Source organism: Puma concolor, chromosome C1 (genome assembly GCF_028749965.1).
Source record: "Puma concolor isolate L17-30 chromosome C1, mPumCon1.1.hap2, whole genome shotgun sequence".
Lineage (NCBI taxonomy): Eukaryota > Metazoa > Chordata > Mammalia > Carnivora > Felidae > Puma > Puma concolor.
The window spans coordinates 23,347,343-23,371,699 of NC_141674.1; the positions used below are offsets into that span (position 1 = coordinate 23,347,343).

A 24,357-nucleotide genomic window follows, 5' to 3' on the forward strand; every position below is an offset into this window, starting at 1 on the left:
TCCGCAGCACTAGGGTCCGCGTCCTATTATTTCCTCCTTCTCACAGGTGAGGAAGTGGACGTACAGAAAGAATCGACAACTTCCTGAGCTCACTCCAGGATGCCTGCCCCCTGGCCCTGCACAGGCCCCTTGCCCCGCCCCCCCCCCCCAAACCACGCTCTACCCGATTCTTTCCCCATCCCTATCTTGTCCCAACATCCTAAGCCCCAGGGCCAGTCTCCCTTCCATCCCCATCCACCTCGACCTCTGTCCCCATCCTGTGTTTCACGCCCCCAGCCTTGGCCCTCTGGCCTCACCCTCTCTAGCCATGTCTGGCCCATCTCCAGACCCTCCTGGTCCCCGCCCCACCCAGCTGCAACCTCCCCTGCCCAGGCCCGACCCACCCGCCTCTGCTCTCGCTCCCTGTCCTCCCCCAAACTGCTCACCTGAGCCACTTCCGTGGGTCCAGGGGCCGTGGTCCCCAGGGGCAGGGTGCTCTTCTCAGGGCTGTCAGGCTCCTGGGTGGTAGCTGGCCTGGGAAGGGCCCTTGGCCTGGAGGTAGCTGTGCTGACCAACCTGGGTGTCGGGGCCTCTGTGTCCAAGACAGCCACCGTGGTGGGAGGCGAGGGCGCCGCTGGGGTGGTGGCCCGGGCCGTGGCCGCCGTGGTCAGCGGAAGAGGCAGAAGCCTCTGTGCACCGGTGGTCCTTATGACAGAGGTGATGGCCGTGGAAGGGGGTGCCGCGGGGATGCTGGGGGCGGCGGTGGCCACCGTGGCGGGCACCGTGGCCACGGTCAGGGCCCCCGCGGTCGTGGCAGCAGTGGTAGCCGTGGGCATGGAGACGGTGGTGGCTCTCTGGCTGGGCTCTTCCGGGACCTCTGTCACCACCGGGGGGCTGGTGGCTGGCTCCGGGGTGGGGTGCTCGGAGGGGAGCTCTTCAAACGGGGTGCCCACGGGCTGGATGTCCATGGTGGGCGGCACCGCGGGTGTGGTGGACACTGCCGTGGCCACATCTGGGCTGAACCGCATGGCTGTCTCAATGCCCGACTCCTGCTCGAAGTCTGAGGGGGTGGGGAAGAGGAGAGAGCTAGGGAGCTGGCTGATCGTGAGGGCAGGAGGGTCCCAGGTAAGCAATGGCCACCAAGATGGGGCGGATCCCAGCCCTCACTCCACGCAAGTTCCCCGGGACAAGATGAGGGAAAGACGTAAGGCACAGCCTGCCCACAGGTCAACAGCTGGTCGGCGGCTGGTGCATGTTCCCTAAGCCTTCCCTGCCTAGCCAAAAATTCCTCGGGGGGTGGGGGCAGGGGAGGGAGGGCACCTCTTCCAGGAAGTCTTCTCTGATTTTTCCAGACCCCCCCGGCCTGGACCTAGTGGCAGTCTAAAAGCCCTACGGGCTGCAGATCTTGCTAAAAGCTGGGGGGAAGCAGGGGAGTGGCATTCTGGGAAAAGCCAGGCCTAGATAAACCCCCGCCATGAGCATGAGGCGCTTAAGGGCTTCTCCGGAGGCACAGGCCACAGGAAGACAGCAAGGAGGAGAAGGAGCCCTTCCTACAGGGAAATGCTTGAGCAGTCTGGCGGACTCTGAGCCAGGACAAGGGAAGGGGCCCGGGAGGAAATAGGGGACAGAGAGAGAGAGAGAGAGAAGGTGCAGCCCACTCCCTGGGCCCCTGATCAGGCAGAGGAGGGGTGGAGAGCAGCCAGAGAGGTTCAGGAGTAGAGACATGACCCAGCAGAGATGGATTTTATGAAGATTAAGTTGCAAGAGGCTTACATGGAGTAGGGCTAAAGCGGGGAGACTAGAGGTAGAGGACTGTGGGTGGCCAGGCCCATAGCACAGAGACCTCCTACCATCCCATCAGACCGCCTTGTCCTCTCACAGGGCCCAATCTCAGCACATACCCCTTTTTAAAAAAAAAAAAAAAAAAGAAAAGTCATCTTGGGGCACCTGGGTGGCTCAGTCGGTTAAATGTCCGACTTCGGCTCAGGTCATGATCTTGAAGTTCGTGAGTTCGGGCCCCGCCACGGGCTCTGCGCTGACAGTGTGGAGCCTGCTGGGGATTTTCTCTCACTCGCTCTCTCTCTGCCCCTACCCCCCCTGCGCTCTCTCGCTCTCTCAAAATAAATAAATGAATTAAAGAAAAAAAAAAGTAATCTCAACACCCAAAGCGGGGCTCCGACTCAAGACCCCGAGATCAAGAGTCACAGCTCTTCCGACTGAGCCAGCCAGGTGCCCCGAACACACACCCCTTTTTTCTACCATTTTTAGAACTCCTCCCCTGTTCCAGACCCTGACATCTTACGCCGAAGCCTTCCAGAGGCTCTGAGAAGAAGGCACAGCTCTTCTATCATTCCCAGGTGAGAACACAGGGACTCAGAGGGGGAGAGTGGCTGAAGGTAGCACAGGTTTTAAGCGCCGAAGCTGGGATTCAAACCATGGGTGCGGGGGCAACCTCCCTCACCTCACACTACTCTCCTGGCCTTTCCCAGGCCACAGAACTGGGCTGTCCCAGGCACCGGTGGAGGCGTCTGCCCCTTTCCACCGCTCCCTGAACTCTACCCTGGGCCACAGCTGACTGGACAGGAAGGGGGCCACCTGACCTAAGCGGAGTCAGTCAAATGGTTTCTGCTGAGGACGCGCCCCTGCAGATCCAAGAAGTGACTACTAAGTTCCTCCAAGAGGTCAGGGCAGTACTGAAAACTGGGTTACTGAGGGGCGTCCGTGCTCCCCAGCAGAGGCGGGAGGTCTTCAGGGAGACGCAAACAGTGCAGAGAGAACCGCGGGGAGCGGCGAGCCCCGAGCTCTGAGGTCTCAAAGCCCTGGCGACAGCCCCGGGAGGACGGGCTGCCCTTCCCCGTGCTTGCGGCCCAGAAGCTTCCCCTGCCTGACCACCCCACCCCCCACCCCGGCCCCTCACCCCCACCATGGAAACCAGCCTGCATGGGCCCCTGTTCCCAGTGATCCCAGAGCCTTGGGTGGGGCACCGGAGGCAGACGGCACTGCCCAGGCACAGGGCAAGGGGTTGGGCGGGGGAGGCGGGTACTTACAGCCCGAGCCGGACCCCGAGTAGAGGTCGTCCAGCTCGTCATCGGGGAAGGAGTCGTCATCCCCAGAGCCCTCCAGGTCCACGGGCCTCTCGAAGTTCTCACTGCGCCAGCGCTGAGCCTGAGGAAGGCAGAGGCGGGCACAGAGCTCAGCACCTGCAGCCCAGACGTGCCCAGAGGGACAGCAGACACATCTGTGGGCCAAGCGACTGAGGAACAGCGTCAGGCGTGGCCACCACACGGGCCAACGGGGCCAGGGCGGGCCTGAATACCACCTCCTGGTACCCCCCAGAGGCTAGGACAGCAGCCCCACCTTCCTGCCCCCACCGGGGACCCGGACCACTCCCAGACGCCCTGATCAGAACGCTGGATGAGTCCCGCCTTCATCACTTGCTACACGTGCGACCGCTCTGTACTCATTACCCACAGTGCCTGCCTCACTGGTGCCGCGAGCACACGGCGTGCGGATGTGTGTGTGGTGCCCGGGACGCCTGGCGGGACTCTTGGCGTGGCCACAGTCATCAGCCCCGTTCTGCAGAGGAGGCAGCTGAGGCCCACCCAGCTGCCCGAGGTCACCAGAGAGCACGTGACACGACGAGATTCAGACTCTGCTGGGGACCCAAGCGAAGTCTCAGAGGCAATGCGATTAGTCGGACACGGGGTTTAGGGAGACGAGGGGCTTTGGGAGGGGGGTACTTTGGGTAAGAGTGGGGAGGTGGAGGGAGAGAAGGGAGTGTAGGCTCCAGCCCTGCTCCTTGCAGGTTCCCCAGACTCCTCCCAGTGTCAGAAGCTGGGGAGGCCCGGGGCTGGGGCCGTCCCTCCCCACTGCAACCCTGGAGGACGGCCAGCACAAGGGGCAAGCAAGGCAGGAGTCCCTCCCCCTCCAAGGGGGCAGCCGGGGCCCCATCCCCTGCTACACTTCTGACCCTGGCTCCAAGCCAAGTCAAGCCACAGTCCCTGCCCCTGAGGGCTTTCCCCAGGAAAGTGAGACGGATCTGGAGGGATCAGCGCTTGGGGCTGAAACAACGGAACAAGAGAGAAAGGCATCTCCAGCAGAGGGAAGAGAAAGAAATACGCCAAGTCTCCAAGTCTCCGAGGTGGGGAAGTGCAGCCGGTGTTCCCCGGGCTGGCCACGCCCGCCCTCCAGCCTCATCCGGGGTCCCTCTGCACCCCTCCGACTGCTGGATTCCAGCCACGCTGGCAGCTCTCTATTCCCGGAATGTGCCTGGTCTCTCCTGTCCACTCATGCTGTTCCCTCCGCCCAGAACACTCTTCCTTCCCATCCCCTCATCGTCCAATGTCTGGCCAGCGAACCTCCACTCTACTTCCTTCGAGAAGCCCCACCCTATTCTGATCTTTCCGCGGATCCTATGGTCCTGAATTCACGCCTATCACCACTTGTGAGCTGGGTCTGCTTGGGTGACAGCCCGCCCTACAGAACTACATCTCGATGCATGGAGGCGGGAGGGACCTTGCTCGGCACATAGTAGGTATTCAGGAAATGCCTGTTAAGAAACGGGGTTGAGCTGGGAGATGGGACTAGTGCCCGGGGCAGGGGCGGGCTGGAGCTGCAGCTGGGGAAGCCCCATCACAGGGGGCTTTCAGCGACCAACTGACAACTCCATCCTGGAAACCGGTTCCTTTCCATCCTGACCGCACGTCAGAATATCGTGAACACTGAACTCGGTGGTTCAGCAGATCTGAGGGACAGTCTGAGCATTCGCACCGTCTGACCGACGTGGGAACCACGAAAGGAGTGTGGAGCAGGAAGGGGACCGGGCCAGCGCCGCGAGCCGGTCCTCAGCCCCCTGATGGGCCCCCTTCTGGGGTTTGCACACAGCTAGAGAGAGGACCCCAACCCTGGCTTCCTGCCCCAGCCTCGACCACCTGCTCCGCAGCCCTCCCCAGGCCAGCCGGGGCAAGAGGCCAGGGCAGCAAGCCAGGAGACGCCCTCCATCCTGCCACCCCACCCCTGTTACCACACACACACACACACACACACACACACACACACACACACACACGCAAAGTAATGAATTAATCAGTATTTACTTGCTACCAATGAGTCATGGAGTGGAACAATTAGTGTAATTGCTCCCGTGACTAATTGCTGGGTCTTTCTCGCTTTCAGACATTCCAGGAGCTCAGAGCAGCTATCATCCGACTTGCCCCAGCTCCCATCTCTGCCCCCGCTGCCCAAAAGAACGAACCCCCCAGGACCCCCGGTGAGGGAAACAGAAGGCTCCCTGCACCACCAGCCTCTTCAAGCTGGGCCAGCCAAGCTGGAGTCCCTTGGAGACGTTCTGCCTAATTCTTAGGCAAGCAGCCAGGAGCCAGAGATGTGCAATTCCTGTTCAGGGCCACACAGCAGGACAGCGCGCTTGGGAGTGGAGCTGTCTTCACTGTCTTTCCATCCTTCCAGGAAAGGCCAGGGAGGAGCCGGGAGGAAGGGTTCTAAGAAGGCTGAGGTCCCCGGGGGGGTGCCCAAACTGGAGTCAACATGGGAGCCAAAATAGGGAGTCCTCATGATTCTTGGGTGACCAATGCCATGCAATAGCCCCTAACAATCTGCTCCCGGAAGGGCCTGCCCAAATCCAAAGACTCGCCCCAAAGCCACACAGACTCTTGAAATGATACTCCCAGAGACAGAGAGAGAACATATACAGACACACCCTGATGCACACACCCTTAGGCAGCCTCAGAGAGGCACCTTGCATTGGCACGCCTTTGGGTACAAAGAGGGCCACGCATCGGGGGCAGGCACTGGGCGGGGGGCACACGGTGCAGCTCTGAGGCCCCGAGACAAGCATAGAGCCTCTTGTGAACCCATCAGCCTCCACTCAGGTAGCTCTCACCTAGATACTATTCATCCCTAGCTCAGTAGCCATCGACATGACAACCGTTACCATGGCGACCATCTCCTCCATGCTAAGGACCAGGAGCTCCAGCTTCCCACAGAGATGGAGGGGGGCAGGAGAGGGAAAGATAGTGGAAGAACAGAGAGGATGACGGGGAGGGGGGAGGGGGGAGGCGCAGGGCAGAGGGAAGCCAGGGGTCAGAGGGGCACAGGGGGGGAGGCGGAGGGGGCAGTGCAGGGAGGACGCGGTGAGCGGGCGAGTGAGAGAGAAAGCAGGAGGGCGAGAGTGGCAGGCGAGGGGAGCGAATTCTCTCACATCTTAATTTAGCCTCGCGCGCAATCAGACAGAGCTGGGGAAGGGGCCACTTCAGTGATTTTCCAAACCCGCATCCAAGAGAACATCCTTTCTGCATAGTAAGTGGCCCCCAGACGAGGTGGAAGGAGGGGTGGCCAACAGCCCGGTCACCCCTGAACTCGTCCTGGGAAGCTGAATGCAAGGGACACCTGTGGGGGTGGGGGTAGGGGGAATGCAGGAGGCCATCTTGCCCAGCCCCCTCCCCCCGCCCCAGCCAGCTGAATGCCAGCCTGACCCCTCCCTGGGCCAGCTGGAGGGGCCGGAACTCAGCGGGTGCCCCCCAGAAACACTGCAGGGGTGCTGGTGGCTGCAGCTCCCAGGGGACCAGGAGGAGGAGGGAGGAAAGGGATGGGGGCTGGGAGCTGAGCCTGGGAGGCAGCAGGGAAAGACTCAGAAGTCACAAAGTGCCAGGGGAGAATGGTGACAACAGCCTCCGACCCCCAAACGACCTCTCCATTTGCATAATTCCATGCATAATTAGCATACTTATCCATGCCATCCCCTGAAAGGAGAACTGAATCCGAAGGCCCCAGGACCCTGTGGCCTGCCCCTGCCCCCCACTGCGCCCCACCTCTGGGTAAACCCCCCCTCATGCTTGATAAACGCATCCACGCGCCTAACACACCCACACACTGCAGCCAGCAGGCAATCCCACACCCTCATGCACATGCGCGCGCGCACGCACACACACACACACACACACACACACACACACACACGCACACCATGCAGGCTTCCTTTCTGGGTACAAACAAGCATACACAACGCTGGGGTGAGCCCTTCCCAAGGGGCTGCCACCTGGGGGAGGGGGGGGACGGACCCAAATCAGGTGGACCTCAGGTATGTCTCCTCCCCTCTGAGTGCAGGGGTGCATTCAGGGAGAAAGCCAGGGAGCTTCCCTCTGCCCCCAGCCTCCTTCCCAGACTCGAAGTCTGGGGTCTCTCGGGCCCAGCCCCTATCACCTGCCCTCCCCCATCAAGAGCATTCCCTGAGAAACAGGAAAGCACAGAGGTGAAGCCGGAATGGACCGGCCGCTCCCCCACTACCCGTGGGACATCAGGCAAGCCTCTGAGTCTCTCAGCACCTCAGCCTTCTCATCTGTAAAATGGGGATGCCGCTAATAGTGCGTTGCTCCTCTAGCTGCTCTGGGAATCAAATACTATCACGCAGGTAACGGGTTGAGCACAGGACCCAACATCCAGAGTTGGATAAATGGCCGTAGTTGCAGCTAGTGTCCCTTATGCGCTCAGCGTTCCGTGATCCTTTCCGAAGATTTTCCTTCATTCAAGCCTCGCCATCCTCGTGGTGGGAAATAGAATCGGGACGGTCACACCCAGGCTGTGGATGCCCAGAGAGGTCAAGAGGCCCTGCCAAGGCCACACAGCAGGGGAGGGTGCAGAGAGAAGAAAAAGAGAGGCTGGATGAGCGGGGAGAAAGGGTAAGGTACAGAAACAGACGCAGACACACAAATTAGGTCAGCTGGCAGGGGGCCAGGAGCCCAGCACCCCTGAGCACTGCTAATCGTGCCGCAAAAGCTAAGAATAAAATCAAGTATAATTAATTCTGCCCAAGCTTCCTGCCCTGCATGAGCCAGACTCAGGCGCCCCGCTCTCGGTGACTAGAGGCGTGTGAGCAGGAGTTGGGAGCCCAGCTCTAGATTCAGACAGCCCTGGGTTCAAGTCCAGCCCGGCTTACTTGCTGGCTGACTCTGGGCAAGTTACTTAACCTCTCTGAGCCTCTCTTCGGTCACACAGGGACACTAGTAACACAGGTGGCACAGAATAATTGGTGGTCAGCCTTACCACAGCACGTTTCCCACCTCGGTCCACACCTCAAGGCCAAACTAGGCCTCAGTGATCACGGGGTTCTACCCTTTCTTCTTAAAGATGTGAACACTGAGGCTCAGAGAGGGGAAGGGCTTGCATCACCCCAGTCCCTGCTAAGAGGGGTGGGGGTGGGGACCGAGCCTGCCAAGCGGCACTCAGGAAAGTCAAGGGATCCGTCCAGGGACACGCAGTGACGTAACCACTAGCTGGTGGGAGCAGGGTGGTCTCGGCAGAGCCCCCTGGATCCCCACAGGCTCTGTCCCCACCAGTCCCTGTCCCCAGAAGGCCCTCCGTCCTGTGAGAACTCAGTGCCCCTCACGCTCACCAGCTCCAACCCGGAGACCCAGAGCGTCACGGCAGGAATGTGGGCCGGGGCCAGGCTCTGGGCAGCAGGACAGCTGAGGGGGGCTCACAATGGAGAGCCGGGACCAGGAAGGGGGACGCCTCGGTCCCCACCCCCTTGCCAGTCCACAGCTGCCCTGGCTGGGAACCCAGCACCCGCCACCTTCGCTTGCTGCTGGAGGGGTGAGGGGCATGAAGGTGGCACCTGCTGGGGAAGGGGCCACAGAGCCCAAGGGCCAGAGAGAAGGGCGTGGGGGAGGGGCAGGGGGGAGGGGCAGAGAAGGCCCAGGCTAAACTTGACAGACCCCCCCACCCCCACCCCGCCACACACACACACACACACACACACACACACACACACACCCCAAACAGTCAGCAAAGCACAGAGGCGTACCCTGTCCCACCGCCCTTATTCCAGAAGCCTACTTCCAATCTCCCACCAGGGCAGCTCAGGGAGTGGGAAAACACCCCTGTGCCCCCCCCCCCCACCTCCCCGGAATCCCCCTTCCCCTGGGCAGCACTACCTCTGCCCACACCCCCCCAGGGCGCCCCGGAGAGCAAGCAACTCCCAGCGCCGGAGGCCACAGCCTCTGAGCCCCAGACCAGCCCCCTTCTCCGTACTTCCCGATGCCTCACTCACTCGGTGCTCTAAGGGCCTTTCTGACTCTGACACTCTGGGCAGTCGGGAACCCAGTCCTCCAGTTCAAGAGACCCGGGGAAATGTTACCGATGACAAGTGGAAACAACCGACCTTCCCAACAGAGGACTAGTTAAATAAATGAAGGCATAACCATAACATGGAATATTATGTAGCTATCAATAATTGAGTTTTCATAAGCCCGCGCTGTCTTTTCTCAGGCCATTAAAAAGGCATGAATGGGGAACAGAAGGTTTTTGTTTTTTACTTGCTTCAAAGAATATTTAAGGACAGGGGAAAATGCACGCGTTGGTTGTCAGGAGGCAATGCGGCTCGGCTATTGATGGGATCGTACAGATGGTTCTGTCTCTCAATACCTGGGTGACCTTGGGCAGGCATTTAACTCTCTCGGCCCGGTTTTCCTGGTAAACAAAGATAATAACCCACTCCGGGTGCACAGGAGACTCTGACACATTAACGAATCGCTCAGTGAACGCTGCCTATGAATACTATTATCATCGTTAAGTTTAGGAAACAAGTTAGAAAAAACTAGACAACACGATCCTGCTTTAAAGAACGCCCTACCAAAGTGGATTTCTAAACACCGAATCGTACTAAGGCTTTCCAGAAACTCTCTGGGTGCTGGGATGACAGGCAGTGTTTCATTTTTTCCCCTCAGGACCTGTCTGTATTTTCCAAATGTTCTATGATAAACTCAGAGTCCTTTGATTATTAGAAACAGCATGTTCTTGGGGCGCCTGGGCGGCTCAGTCGGTTTAAGCATCTGACTCTTGATTTCGACTCAGGCCAAGATCTCACGGTCTGTGGGATCGAGCCCCGCATCGGGCTCTGTGCTGACAGCATGGGGCCTGCTTGGGATTCTCTCTCTCCCTCTCGTCTCTCTCTGCCCCTCCCCTGCTTACACGTGTGTGTGCTCTCCCTCTCTCTCAAAATAAATAAATAAAGAGCACATTCTTTCTGTGTCCCCATCCCTGCTGCTCTCCAGTCTGGCAATTCCTGGGCCCCTTCATCCTGCAGAGACCCCACCAGTAAGCTCGTCCCAGAGGACGCTCATGGGCAGACAGAAGGACACGCGGGACAGAAGGGAAGGACACAAGAGCCCGGTGGAGCCGGCACAGCCTGGGCAGCACGTCTCAGCACCGACGGGATGGCTTGGCGGGGCCCGCTCCCTCCCCAGGCCTGGAAACGTCTGGGGGCAGGCTGGCCCGGACACCCACTCACCCTCCGTCTCCCGCCAGCCCAGCTCCTGGCCCTGTCATCCCCGTCGGTCCCGGCTGGGGGTGCAGGCTGGCCACCGTTCAGCTGCCCACCATGCAGCCTCCGTCCAGACCCTGGACAAAGCGGCCCCCCTCCCCAACCCCGGGCTGGGACGCCCCGTCATCGCTCCGCCAGCCCCAGCCACCTGCCTTGTCCAGTGCCACCCTCTTGGCCATCCTGACTCACACTGCTCGCTTGTTCCTGTCCCCAAGCTGGTGCCTGAAAGCAGGGCCACCCGCTGAGGCCTCCTCCCCCAGCTGCCTACCCCTCTTGTTCCCCCCACCTAAACCCTTCAAGGTGCCGGGGATGGCGGGACACTCTCAGGCTAGCAGGGGCACAGCAGGACTTGAACCCCAGCCTCACTGACACCAGATCCTGGGCTCAGGGAATTCCTGACCCCCGGAGCAGGCGCGCAGATTATCCCAGTTTGTCACGTGATACACATTTCCCCGGGCATTTTTCCAGACGAGGCCTGGGCCTTTCCGTTCCCTTACCATGGACAAGAGTTGGCGGCCACGGAGGGAGCACTCAGTACGTGCCAGACTCTCTCTATGCACCTCACCTCGGCTCTCTTCCCAGACAGCTTCCCGGCGAAGGGTTATTATCCCCAGTTCACGGGTGCGCATCCCAAAGCTCAGAGAGGTAAAGCAACTGACTTGAGGTCACACGGCAGCGGCGGGGGCCAGATTTGAACCCAGGATTAGCCGAACCGCGAAGACCACATTCTTTGTACTACAGCATAGACCTACTCCCTGCCCCACCAGGAAGTTCCTCAGGGGTGGGACCACACCACCACCAGTCCCCCCACCTCCGCACAGCACCCTGTACAGGCACCGACAGACAGACTGGACGTCTGGGGATGAACAGACATGAAGGGTAAGTCCTCCCCGGACAGACGGCGCGGCTCAGGTGAGCAGCCCCACCCGTCACCCATGACTCACCAGCAGTTGCCTCTCGGACGGAGTCCCCAGCCTCTGCAAAAATCCCCGCCAACAATCAAGGGGACTGGGCCTGCCTGCCCACTCCTGAGGCCCACACGCCTCCAAGGAACAAGCCAGCATGGGGGTCAGATGTTCCAGTCCGGGCTCCCAGAGAGCCCCGGTCAAGCGCTCTCACCTCACTGGGCCTCAGTTTGCCCTCGACCAGGTCTGGCAAGGCCACTCCCGTGTTCCCAGGGCCCGGGGTATTTCTGGAACACAGCCAGCTTCCATCAATACTTGTTCAATGGATCCCGTAAACGGGATCACCCTCAACAGACCCACGCCACCCACGTCCCGCCCCCAATCACTATGTGATCCTGCGTGGGGCCCTGTCCTCTGGCCTCAGTCTCCCCACACCTAAAACCAGGGGGCGGGACAAAGGTTCTCCCTGGTCCCTGCAAAAGCCAACCGGGAGGACTCCAACTGAGCTGGGAGGAGGGACGAGAAACAGACTCATCCCGGCATTTTTTCTTTGCATAAAATCACTATGCAAATTATATGCAAAACCCTGCAGATTAGCAGGCTCCCAGTGGAACCTGCGATTTCAGCTGCTTTACAACCGGGCCCCGGGCTTGGGGGGGGAAGCAGCATTTACTGAGCATCTGCTAAATGCCAGGCTCCTTACACGGAGTCAGGCGCAAAGGTCCTCCTTACTTCCTAGACAGGTCAGACAGGTTACTTGCTGGAGGTCACAGAGAACTCAGGCGATGAGTCAGAATGGTGGGGGGTGGGGGGGGCGGCCAAGGCAGGTGGAAGTGAGGCCTGGGGGTGGGGAAGGCGCCGGGCGAGCACATAGAGGTCCCAGGGCCACGTGTCTGGTTCTCATGCCCACAGAACCTGAAAGAAGTCCAGCCCAACGGGCAGGATCCTCAGCCCCATCTTGGGGGCCACCTGAAGCCAGGTGACCCCCAGCCCTCCCCCGAGAAACTGAACAGACCCTGGAGGCAGCCCAAGGCAGGCCCAGCCCTTCCAGCTGTCCTGGGAAACCTCATACCTCTGCCATCCTCCCCGGAACCTCTCAGGCACGTGCCAGCATGCACCCTGAGGACACACGGTGCACACACACACCCGCAAAGTGTCCCCATCTGTGTGTGTCCAAGCCCAGCCTCCTCGCGGACCCGGGCTATGGACCCCCTCACCATCCCATCTGCTGTGTTATTTATAACTCACACATGGTGGAGACGCCACGCCCCCCGCCCCCCAGCCCTGAGCTGTCCCACTGGCTTCTGAGCTGTTCCGCTCCAAGGGATGGAATGAGCCAGACTCAGGTAGTGAGCCATACGGGTCCACCATGGCCACTGCCCAGATGGGAGAGTGGGGTGCAAAGAATCAAGACCAAAAGAACGGGGCGGGCAGGGGGGCATGGCAGGGCCCCAGCCCGAGATGACCCTCTGTGCGGCACTATGGGTTTGACCGGGAAAGGGGAGGAGCAGACAGGTGCCCAGGCTCTCCGCCCCCCCCCCCATCTCCTGAGTCCCAGGACACCAGGCAGGGCCTTGCAATGAGCAGGAGTCCTGAAGCTAGATTGCTCGGATCCAAATCCCAGCACCGGCCCCTGGGGAGCTGTGTGATCCTGCGCAAATAAGCCCACCTCTCTGAGCCCCGTTGCTTCTCCTACTAAATGGGCATAAGAATAGAACCAACCTCAAAGCATTGGGAGGATTAAGTGAGATTATCCAAACAGGTTCTTGGCCCAAAGCCCTGCTACTTCTCAGCTCGGTGACCTTGGGGCAAGCTGCCTGGCCCTGAAGCTCAGTTTTCCCGTCTGCAAATGAGACCATACAGCGCAGAGGGTCGTGAGGACTGAAGCAATGGCAGTGACACACGGGAGGTCATCAGCACACACAGATTCTCTTTTCCTCTACTCTCAGGGGCCCCCGTGATTCCTGACCACCCCCAGGTTCCACCCCGGATCGTCTTTATCGCCCGCCCCCAGGCACACAGAGGTTTTTGGAGATACTGTGCCACTGAATCCAAACAGCTCCTCAAGGGGCAAGTCCTCCCCCTAACTCTGCAGCGAGCACCCCGCCTCGTCAAATATAGATGCTCCATAAATACCCGAGGGACGGACGGATGCGAGAGTGAAGGTGACCAGAAAGCCGGGAAATAACAAGGGCTGGCGAGGCGACTGGAGCCTCACGCACCGGCGGGGATCAACACCAGAGTGGCCGCTTTGCAAAAATGGTCTGGCAGCTTCTCAACACGTGAAACGGAGAGTTACAGATGAGCCAGTAATTCGACGCCTGGGGTGTGTATCCAAGGGAAGCGAAAGCATATGTCCACATACATTAAGATATATATATATGTATATATATGTATATATGGGGCGCCTGGGTGGCTCAGTTGGTTGGGCGTCTGACTATGGCTCGGGTCATGATCTCGTGCGGTCTGTGAGTTCGAGCCCCGCGTCAGGCTCTGTGCAGCTCGGAGCCTGGCGCCCACTTCCAGTTCTGTGTCTCCCTCTCTGCCCCTCCCCCGCTCGCGCTCTGTCTCTCTCTCTCTCTCTCTCTCTCTCTCGATGATAAATAAACATTAAAAAAAAAATAGCAGCATTATTCATAATAGGCAGACAGCGGCCAAACCCAGGTGCCCATTAACTGATAGATAAATAAAACATGGCACGTCCACACGGCGGGACATTGCTCCACAGAGAAGGGAGCGAGGTTCTGGTGCACGCTCCCGCGCGGGCGGACCTGAACTACGTGACGACAAGTCAAGGAAGCCAGTCACAAAAGACCACATGTTGTGCGATTGCACTCGTACGAAACGTCCAAGGAAGGCAAATCCGTAGAAGCGAAAGCAGAAGTGACTGCTTAGGGCCGGTGGACTGGGGACAAATGGGGAGTGACTGCTAAACGGTACAGGCTTTCTTTGGGGGCTGCTAAAAATATATAAAGTCGGTGACGGCTGTGTAACCCTGTACTCAAAACCACTGAACTGGATGCTTTGGATGGGTGAATTGTATGGCAGGGGAGTTCAATCTCAATAAAGCTGTTGTTTGTCGGGGCTGGGGGGGGGGGGGGAGAATGAATGGGAGATTGAGGCTCAGGGAGGGTAAGAAACTTGCCCAGGGTCACACAGCAGAGCCTAAACTCAAATACTCAGAAGGGAAAGGAGGTGAGCAGGGGCAAAGCTCACCTCCTCTGCCACCTGAGTATCCCCCAACTAAGCCCCGGGTGAAGCCTCCCGAGCCCTCACCCCCAGGAGGGCACACACTGACTCTGCCGACTGCAGTGGGACAGGCCCAGCGTGGCAGCTACCTCCTCTGCTCTTGTCAAAGGCCGCTTTGCAGGTGGGACCACAGGGAGGGGGCAGGCCTGGCCCAGAGTGACCCAGGAGAAGGGAGGCAGCTCCAAAGTCAGGCTGGCTGCCCCCCTCCCCCCCCGCCCAGACCCCAGTGCCCCACCTCCAGCCCTCCGCGGTTCTGGGGTGCCGTATGTCCGTGCCCAGACCCCTGGTTGCCCTCAGGGAGGGGCATAAGGATGCGGCCCTGCCAGGAAAGGGGGCAGGGCCCCAGAGGTAAAGCACACCCGGATGTGAAGACGAGCCCATCGGTCCCCTGCCCCCTGTGGCCGTCTAAGCAATGTTGAGGGCAGACACGTCTCCAGGACCCATCCCTCACCCCGTGTCCCGCTCCACGTGGCTCCCCGGTACCAGTCCCCGCCCATCTCAGCTGGCGGCCACCATCACCCACCCACCCACCCCCCAGGCTGGTGTCCACTCTCTGTTCTCCACACAGCCGCCCATCTGTCCCGAGGGCCGGGCCTGTGTCTGGCAGGTGCCCCGTGTCCCCCAGACACCCCTACCAGGGTGAACTCAGGCACGACGCTTGCACCCGCATAGTCCACTGCTTCCGGTCCACTGCCGCACCAAGCTTCCCTGTCCCTGGCTCCGGACCCCCCATCTGGTCCCTAAGAGGGGAAGGGGTGACCTACCTCACAGAGCCTTGCGGAGCAGGGGCCACCAAGGATCCCGAGGAGGGGAAGCCAAAACCTCCGCCAGGACGCCCTGGCCCTCCGTCCCAACCGTGGCGCAGAGGGTTCCAGAGACAACCCCAGGGCTCCACGTGCCCTGCCCTGACATCATCCGCTGGCCTCCCGTGGGTCCGGCACATCCCTGTGTCCAGCCAGCCCGTCTTCAGTCCACCGCCAAAAGGCAGAACCCTCTACCCCCCCGCGCTCAGAGGGAGTCCAGATGCCCACTAGGGATTTAGGGACCCTGAGCACCCTGGCCCCCGCATGCCCTGCAGCCCAAGGATGAGACGGGCCCTCCGCTCCTCACGTGTCACTTGAACACGGCTTCCCTGACCAAAAGCGCCTTCGGGTCTCACCTGGCCCATCACCTGACCCCCCCGCCCCCCGCAGGCAGGTCAGAGGCTCCAGCCCCAGTCCCACCGGCCTGGCCCCGCTCCCCGCAGGGCGCTCCGCCGGGGCCAGCCCAACCCCAGGCCAGGGCAGCACCCCTCCAGAAGGCTGGACGGATGCGTCCCAGGGGCCCGGCCCAGGGACTGGAGCGGTCAGCGCCTACAGGAGAAGGGCCCGGACTGGGAAAGCGGGGCTCCAAGTTAGATGGCACGCGAGGACTGTTCCTGGGACCCAGTCTTGTTCCCCCGTGGGCTGTCCTCCCACCCCCCCCAGTGGGCCAGGGACAGTGTCACTCGAGCGTGGTCCACACCGACCCCCCACCAGAAGCATCCTCACCACATCTCATGACCTAACGGCATCTCTCAGCAGGAACATTACTGCCACCTGGGCAGGACGGTCCTTTGGACGGGACACGGCCACCACTTAGCAGCCCCGACCACTCCCCTCCCCTCCGGAAATGCCAGCAGCATCCCGTTACTGTGACAACCAAAAGTGTCCCCGTGCACTTCCAAAAGCCCAGGCGCTGGCACCTTCAATGCCCGGCTCGGGCCTCGCTTCCTCCTGGAAGCTTCCCTACCCCCATCCCGGCTCAGGGCCCCAAGTTCGGCATCTCGCGGCTGGGCCTCATCTTTGCACTTGGGTCCGGAAATGCTCTGGCCAGAAACAGGGTTCCCAGAGACGCTGAAGATTTTGACTCAGGGTCCACGTCGGGTAAGCGGTTAAATGAAGGGACCACCTCGCCTGGCCTCCCTGACCCCAGGTGTCCCTTTCCTCAGGGACACACAACCACACCCATCTCCCTCCGCCCCAGGATGTCCGTTTCCGGGGCCCCGTGAAGGACATATAACCGAATCTCTGAAGGAACCCGAGTTTTGAGCGTGTGGTGTCCTGGAGGTCAGGCAGAAGACGGATCTCTGCGTCCCTGTGCACCCTGCCCCCGCCCTTGCCTTAATCACCGCTAAGGAGGCCAGATGACCAGCTGCCCCTCCGGCCTGGGCTCCCTAGACTCTGGGATTAAGAGTTGGGATTAAGGGCGGACACATTCCCGGTATCTCAAGAGCCCCAGCAACGTGCGTGCGTGCGTGCGCGTGTGCACACGCGGGCACGTTCAGGGCTGTTTCCGGGCGTGCTGCGGGCACATTTGTGTGTGCACACCTGTGCTGGTCTCAGATGGGCTCAGATGCCCCCCCGTGGGTCTGGCTGTGCTCGCGTGAGTGGGACGCGTGCACGGAGGTGGCAGGGAGAGCGTGTGTGTCCCTGTCTGTGTGTGCCCGGGCGGGTTTGGGTCCGCACGCTCCGTCACATACGCAAATGCGTCCGCGCGTGTTCACGTTTCTAGGTGTGCATCGACCTTCCCACGCCGGGGAGAGCGTCTCCCAATTCTCCCAGCATTCTCCCGGCAGCTGCTAATATCCACGGCCAGCCAAGGTGTTGGGGGGCAGGCTCCCCACAGCCAAGAGGCGGAGAGACAGCAGTCTGGGTTCTCCCGATTCTCCGGGCCTGGCCACACCTGAGCCGCTGGAACAGGGGCGTGGGCCACAATGTCCTTCCCCGCACGGACGCGAGAGCCCCACGCGTCGGCACAGACACGCGGCAACACGCGTGGACACAAACCCAGCCCCTCGTCCAAACCTGAACTGAACCGTGGTCTCAGCTCCACGGGGGGAAAAGGATCACCCCGGGCTCAACCACCATCTCGCAGACCGTCCCTTGAACACAGAGCCGGAACGGAACCCCTCCTTCTGGATCGGAGACCGGCCTCCAGCAAGCCTCGCAGCTCCCCGGCCTCGCGCAAGAACAGGACCCAGCCGAGCCAGGGCTCGGCTCCGTAGAGGTCCCCAAGGAGCCACTGCCCTGGGGGAGCTGTCCTAGCTTCACCGGGCCAGGGGTCCTCATGTGTACAGCAAGGTGGGAGGCTGATTTCCTGTAGCCCTCTGCCCTTGAAACTACCTTTCTGGAGGGATCAATGGAGATGCGGGGGTGGGAGGGGGACATCTGGGCCCAGGAGGGTGAAGAGTAGAGTCTGACCCTAACCACCCCCTCGGCCCTCAAGACTCCTGTCCCCCAGGGGACTCCAGAAGTCCTAGCCCCACTGAGTGGCAGCCAGGCAGAAGAGAGGTTCCAACCGGCAAGAGAGGGAGTGACGCAGGGGCATCTGAGAGGAGGGTGGGTGGCAGAGAGGAAAGGGGGGGAGCAGTGGGCAGAGGAGGAGGAGGAGGTGGGCAGGGGGGTTGCTGGGGGAGGCCGGGGTGACGGGGAAGATCTCTGGTAACCAAGCCTGAGCCTCTGGAAGCCCACCGTGTGTCCACCTTCCAGAAAGCTGGAGGCCGAAAGGACCCAGTCCGCCCCCCTCCCCCAGCTGAAGGAGGCAGGAAGGCTACATCGCTCGTACCCGCTGCTCCCTGGGGTCACGTCTCCAATTCTGGGGATCAGAGGACAAGGTGTGACCATGGGGGGCGGGGGGGGGGGGACTCCAAGTAAAACAGACTGAGGATGTGTGAAGGTGGAAAAAAGGAAACAGTGTAGCCATGCCAGGACTTGGGGAGATGAAACCGAGTAGCCCTTGGGAGGGCCCGACAGGGAGATGATGTAATGACAGAGTTGCTGCGACAACGTATCCAAGTGAGAGCTCCAGGGAGGTAAGGATGCAACCCTGTGGGGAAATCAGAAGCTATGAAAAAACTGTGGGGCCCAGCAAAGAATCCTAACGTGTAGAGGAGGGGCACGGTCTAGAAATCTAGAAGAAGGGAGGAGAGAAGGGGCTGAAGAAAGGCGCTCTGTGCTTGAGAGCTGGGAGGAGAGGTCGGTAAAGGACTCCCAGAGGAGGGCACACCTGTGCGGGGTTTTGCAGGATGAGGAGGAGTTCACCGGAGAAGGGGCCAAGTCCACGGAGAGTGCACAGCACGCAGGCAGACGTGAAGGCGAGAGAAATGAGGTTGTACTCTGCGCCCAGGGAACAGAGTGGTAGCAGTGAGGGGTGAACAGGGCCAAGGGATGAAACTGGGGAGAAATACACCGAATGCACTGATAGGAATCAATCTGGCATAGAGTCTTGGGGCTGAGGGCAGCGGGGCTTGGGTTAGGGGTGGCTTCCTGGGGGAGAAGGGTGGGGGGAGCTGGCCTTGCAGTTGTGGCACAACAGAGACAGGTACAGAGGAGAAACGGTACAGGAGCTGGTGTCGGGGAGTCGGGAGACCTTTGTCCTTTGTCCCAGCTCAGCGGCCAACGTGCTGTGTTACTTTGGGCCAGCCACTATTCCTCTTTCTGCCTCAGCTTCCCCATATGTAAAATAAGAAGGCTAAACCACCAGACCTCAGAAGATCCCTGCTGTGACTAGAGATCACTCCTCTGGCCTCCATCCCCCCTTCAGGACAATGAACAAGTTGCACAAGAGTTGCGTCCAAGGGCCCTTCCGGCTGAAAGACTCTTTGGCCCTCTGATCTTCCCCCAGCCTAGGATGGCCTCAGCCCCTGGCCCACCCTAGACAGAAACCAGGCAGCAGAGAAAAGAGCCGTGTGGAAGCCAGGAGCCCCCAGGGCCGGGTCGGGGCCTCTCCCCCAGCAGCCACACGGATTCAGGTGCCTTAGCGACACGTGACTGGCCCCAGATTCATCCTCTCAGGGCATCACACTTTACAGTTTGCAAAGCGCGAGGTATAGCAGGAGGCAGCACTTGTACACCAGGGAGCATTCTAGATGGCCTGGGTTCAAATCCTAGCAGGCACGCCACTCTGTTGACCTTGGACAAGTTACTTAACCTCTCTGTGCTTCAACTTCCTCTTTTGTAAAAGCAAGATAATAACGGTCCCCCCCTTCCCAGGGTTGTTGTAAGGACTCAGCGGGTTTCCGTAGAGAAGACGTTTGGCCGACTGGCTTGCACGGGGCAGGCCCTCAACAGGCAGGATTCAATACGAATAGGTCACATCTGTGGTCTTGTTGGCATCTCATGCCAGCCCCTCAGGGCAGCGTGGCTGCGCCCACTTCAAGACCCACACCCCCCACCTGCAGAATGGAACCCAGATGCCTTGGTTGGGAGTCAAAGCCCACCTCGTGAGCCACTGGCGTCTCGCAAGCCGAGGCCCTGTGACGTTCACCCATCCGGGCCCAGATCACCGCATGGCACAGGGCCAGGTACCCAGGAGGTGCCCAGTGAACGTATTAAGTGCAAGAAACAACACACTCTCATTAGAAACAGCGACGCCCCACAGGTAGCTCTGTCCCCACCTCCCCCAGCTGGGAATTGCCGCTTTTAACCACACCCCAATCGACTGTGACCTTTCCCACCTCTGAGCCTCCATCCACCCTGGCCTATCCATGTGCTGCCATCCTTCAAGGCCTGGTACAAATCACACCTCCTCCACGGAGCCCGCCCTGATTCTCCAGAGCCAGAACCAACCTCTCCTCCCCCCTGACTCACTACCTTTGGCCTCTCACGTGCGCTGGCTCCATCCTCTAACTGGGAGCTTCCTGAGACCAGGGACCAGGTTGAGCTTCCTCGGGTTCCAAGTGCTCGGCACAGGCCAGACACAGAGGGGGCAGCAGCAAATAGTGGCTGAAGCGACTGGCAGGTCAGCAGCAGAGTAGGGACAAGGACCCGGTTACTGGGCTCACAGCCCAGCCCCCAGGCCGCCTGGATTTGACCGATCATGTCCCCAGGAAGCGGTGCTCAGCGCGATGGGTGAGGCAAGGGGTCCGGCCCACCCGGGCCAAAGAGGAACCACACGCAGTCCACGTGTGGGAACCAGGCCTCCCCGCCCCCCAGCCAGCTCCCTCTTCCCAAAGGGGTCCCCCCACCCCCACCCCGGGCCAGGCCCTGGCCTCACATCTCTCGGACAGCTCCTCAAATGTGAAGACCTGAAGGGGTCCCTGGGTCACCCCGTCCCATTCCCCCACTTCACAGATGTGGAAGTGGAGGCTGAGAGCGGGAAGGGGCTGTGCCCGTGGTCACGTGACCAGCCCGGTAGCAGCCTCCCTTCTGAAACGGGACGGAGGATCTCGAGGAAAGCATCACCGCAGCCTGGAGGGCGAGGCGTCACCGGCCCACGGATCAGCGGAGATGATGCGGGCTGAACCAAGGAGCCGCTGGTCCGCCGCAGAGCCCCGGACGCCCGGTGCGGGCACAACCCAGCGCCTGCCGCCAACACACAGCCCGCCCGAGAGCCCCGCACACCCCCAGCCCCTGGCACAGGGCCCAGCACACGGCAGGTGCTCAACGACGTCTGCGGAACGAGCCAGTCGGGCAAGCAAAAGACGCCCCCGCGCATGCGCACAGCAGCCCACGCGGCCGGCCCCTGGCATCACGGCCTCTCGGAAGCACAGACTCCAGCTGCTCGCGGACCGCCTCACCTTGGGCCTCTGGGTCCCCATCTGCACAGTGGGATAGCAACCCCGGCTCGCAGGGTCATGGTAAGAACGGAGACGAAGCGTGGTGAGCACGCACTGGCCGTTACCACTGCCCTGCTGTCACCGTCCGTGTCCGTCTTCCCAGCAGACGCCCTCACCTTGAGGGCAGGCGCCAGAATTCAGCCGCAGACACCCCCACCCCGGCCCCCAGGGCAGCCTGGCCCTAAGAGGGTGGCAGTCAACAGGCGGCGGGTCAGCGAAGGGCAGACAGGAAACAAGGTCACCCACCCCCCAGCTGGGGGCCCCGCGGAGGATGCCAGCCCATGGGTTGTGCCTGGCACGCTGACAGAGACCCCCCTGCTCCCAGTGTAACAACCCCCAGCTCTCTAGGAACCTTGTCGGCTCAGCCCTCCTAAGCCCACACGTGGCTCCCCCACACCCCAGCCCAAGGAGGGACCCAGGGAGCCGCCCACAGGCCCCTGGTGCCTGCCATGGCATTGGCAATCAGCTTGCTGCAGTTAGATTTCCCAGATCCCACTGCTGACGGATTCCAAACTACCCTTAGTAAAGTCTGGGCTGGCGAGCAGAGCTGGTGGAGGGGGGGGGCAGGATGGGGGGTGCCGGCCGGCTGTATAGGGGGCACAGTGAGCTCTAAGAGAGTTTGGGCTGAAGCAAGCCCCCTACCCATCGCGGAAGCAGGATGAAGCATTACCCCCCCACCCCATCCCGCCCCGTCTCAGAAAACCCCGGCCCCCTCTGGAGGGGGTGTGATGACAGGTCAGCAAAGGGACAGAGAACTCCAGAGTAGGTGAAAGGGCAACTGGACAGCTGGTTCCACCAGGACCCGGCTGTGTGAGCTTTGGCAAGTGGCTTGACACCTCTGAGCCTTCTAGAGGACGGCAATGCCACCGCCTCTGAGAGTGTGGAAGGCTCAGTGAGCCCACCTCAGGCTGGATACCAAGGCCCAACCCTTGGCCAAGGCCCCGGGCCGTCTCTGGGTCTCTGGACTCCCACTAGGAGATGGCAGACCATGGGGCTGGTCATCCCCTTCGGGCTCTCCCACCTCTGACGTCCTGTACAAACGACGGTCACCCAGTCTGGGCCAGGGGCCACAGCCAAGGTGTCCCTCAGCTGGGAGGAAAGGGGGAAGAACCCAGCGTCACCACGTCCTGAGCTAAAGCTGCAAACAGCAAGGTCTCCCGGGAGTTCTAGGACCAGAAGGGCCCGAAGAGCCATTGAGGCCAATCCTCCGCTTCCAGACCGGACTGCAAACTCCCAGTAGCCTCAGAGAACCAAACTGCCCTTGAACTCGGCACCACGAGGCACTGGGAAGTCCCTCTTCTAATCCGGCTCAAGTTCTCCCTTCCAGGGTAGACCCCACCCTTCAGGGTTCTACTTTGGGTCATCCATGATCATTCAAACTCGGTTCCTGCTCTCCAAGGGAAAGCCTTGTTCCCACCCCCCCACCCCCCCCCCCCAAACCAACTCCTCAGATGAGGCCAAGAGTGGGACAGGAAAAGAGCAAAGCCGAAGCAGGTAAATGGAAGAAATCAGTATTTACGGGAGACCCACCCCTTACCCGGCACTTTATTACTTCGTGTTGTTCATTCTCCAGCAACTCTGGAGACAGAGGTACTCTGAGCTCCACCGAGACAAGAGAACAAGGCTCAGAGAGGTTAAGCAAACTTGCCAAGCTCACACAGCCAAGAAACTGGCGGAACCAGGATTTCAACCCGGTTGGCTGTTCCACTACCTCCAGCTGCCCCCCCCCCGGTTTGGAGACCCCAAAACAGATGGCACCAAGGCCCAGGTTGGGGCCCAGGGGTGGAAAGAAGGCAGCAGACCTTGGCCAGCTGGGTCACAGAGGTTGTGGAACCCTGTCCATCTGGTATAAAAGGCCAGCACAGACATTCCCTGCCCTCCACCCTCAGCAGCCAGGTAGGGAAGAGGCCAGATCATTTGTCAGGGGCCACCCCCACCCCCATCCTGCAGCTGGGCCCTCAGCCACTGCTGCCCAGACTCCCCCCTGTAATCACGGCTTCCTGTTTGGCGTGGAGACTAGGCCTGGTCAGTGGGGGGAGGGGAGCAGCCACCCCTCTGGCCGGGGCCTACTCTGAAGGGAGGGGGGCCGGAAGTAAAGGCTACCCAGCCTCCTGGAATCTTGGAAGGCTGGGAGCCAAAGCAGGGGGGCGGCCCCCAAGGAGGCCAGTCAACAAATATTTACCCAGTCCTGGCCTGATGTTCCCAGGATGTGGCGGACCGTTAGTGGGGACAGCAAGACGAGCCAGGTGGTCCGAGACCAGCCCAGACCCCACCCCCTGCTGGGATGGGGACGGGGGGGGGGGGGGGGGGGGGGGGGGAGGGGGGGCAGGAGCAAGGGGCTGGGCCCTAGGACGGCTCCTGGCACCCTGCCTCCCTGCCCCAGACACCAAATCACAGCCTTCCGAGCAGCTGAGCTGGAGCCCAGAGCCACAGTGCCCCTGTCCCACCCAGATGCGGTGGCCGCACCCTGGCACTCAGACCTCAGGCCCGCTCCATGCGGCCCCCAGGCACCTCCTAGCCCACGGGCACACGCTTGGGCCCAGCAGGATTCCGCCAGTCTCGCTGTCCCTCACTGTCCCCTCAACCCACCTCCGAAGGAGAGAACACAAAGCCCCCCCCTGGGCTCCAAAGCTCAGAGTCCTGGTTTCCTTCCTTCCTTCCTTCACTCATTCCCTCATTCAGACTGTTCAATTCTGGGCAAGGAGCAAAGCTGGCCTTGGGGTACCGCAGGGATATAGACTTGGGCTCCACACGTGACAGCTTTCTGAGGGGCAGAAGGGATTCCACGCAGGCCTCATCACCGATGCAGCGTGAGCCCCAACACTGAGGGCAACCAGCGTGAGCCAGGGGGCGTGGGGCTGGGTGGGGGGCAGGTTAGACCCCTCACGTCCTGAAGTTCTAAGTATTTCCCCTCTCCTGGGCCCTGACCAGAGACGAGCCCCACCCCTCATCCTGCACAGTTTACAAAGCTCTCCCTCAATCCAAACCCATGACCCTCAAAGAAGCCCATTTTACAGATGACAAAGCCTTGTGAGGTGGCCGAGGAGCAAGGGCTCCAGGCTCAAGCACTGGGTAAGCGCCGCCCGTCTCCCCTCCGCCACCCGCAACACGTAATTAGTGCCACCCACCTCCAAGGCCCGGGGGAGCATTAGATGAAAAGAGATGGGGGACGTGCCTGGCCCAGAGCCTGGCAGAGAGCAAGCCCTTAGGGGACAGTAGGTAATGTGGGATTCGTCTGGGGGGGGGGGGGGGGTGGTAAGGAAGCCCCAGGGAGAAGTAGCTTGCCCAAGATCACAGAGCAAGAGGAGATA

At 60.8% G+C, this 24,357-nt stretch overlaps 1 protein-coding gene across 1 annotated transcript in view; it reads right to left on the reverse strand.

Moving 5' to 3' along the window:
- The window catches only part of SDC3 (syndecan 3), a 38,693-nt gene that overhangs the window by 6,273 nt on the left and 8,063 nt on the right, over nt 1–24,357 (reverse strand). Inside the window, exons 3-4 of the mRNA XM_086715164.1 lie at nt 3,027–3,144; nt 426–1,039 (exon numbers count right to left, since the gene is read on the reverse strand). Coding sequence (XP_086571290.1) covers nt 426–1,039; nt 3,027–3,144 — 732 coding nt within the window. The remainder of the gene's footprint in view (nt 1–425; nt 1,040–3,026; nt 3,145–24,357) is intronic.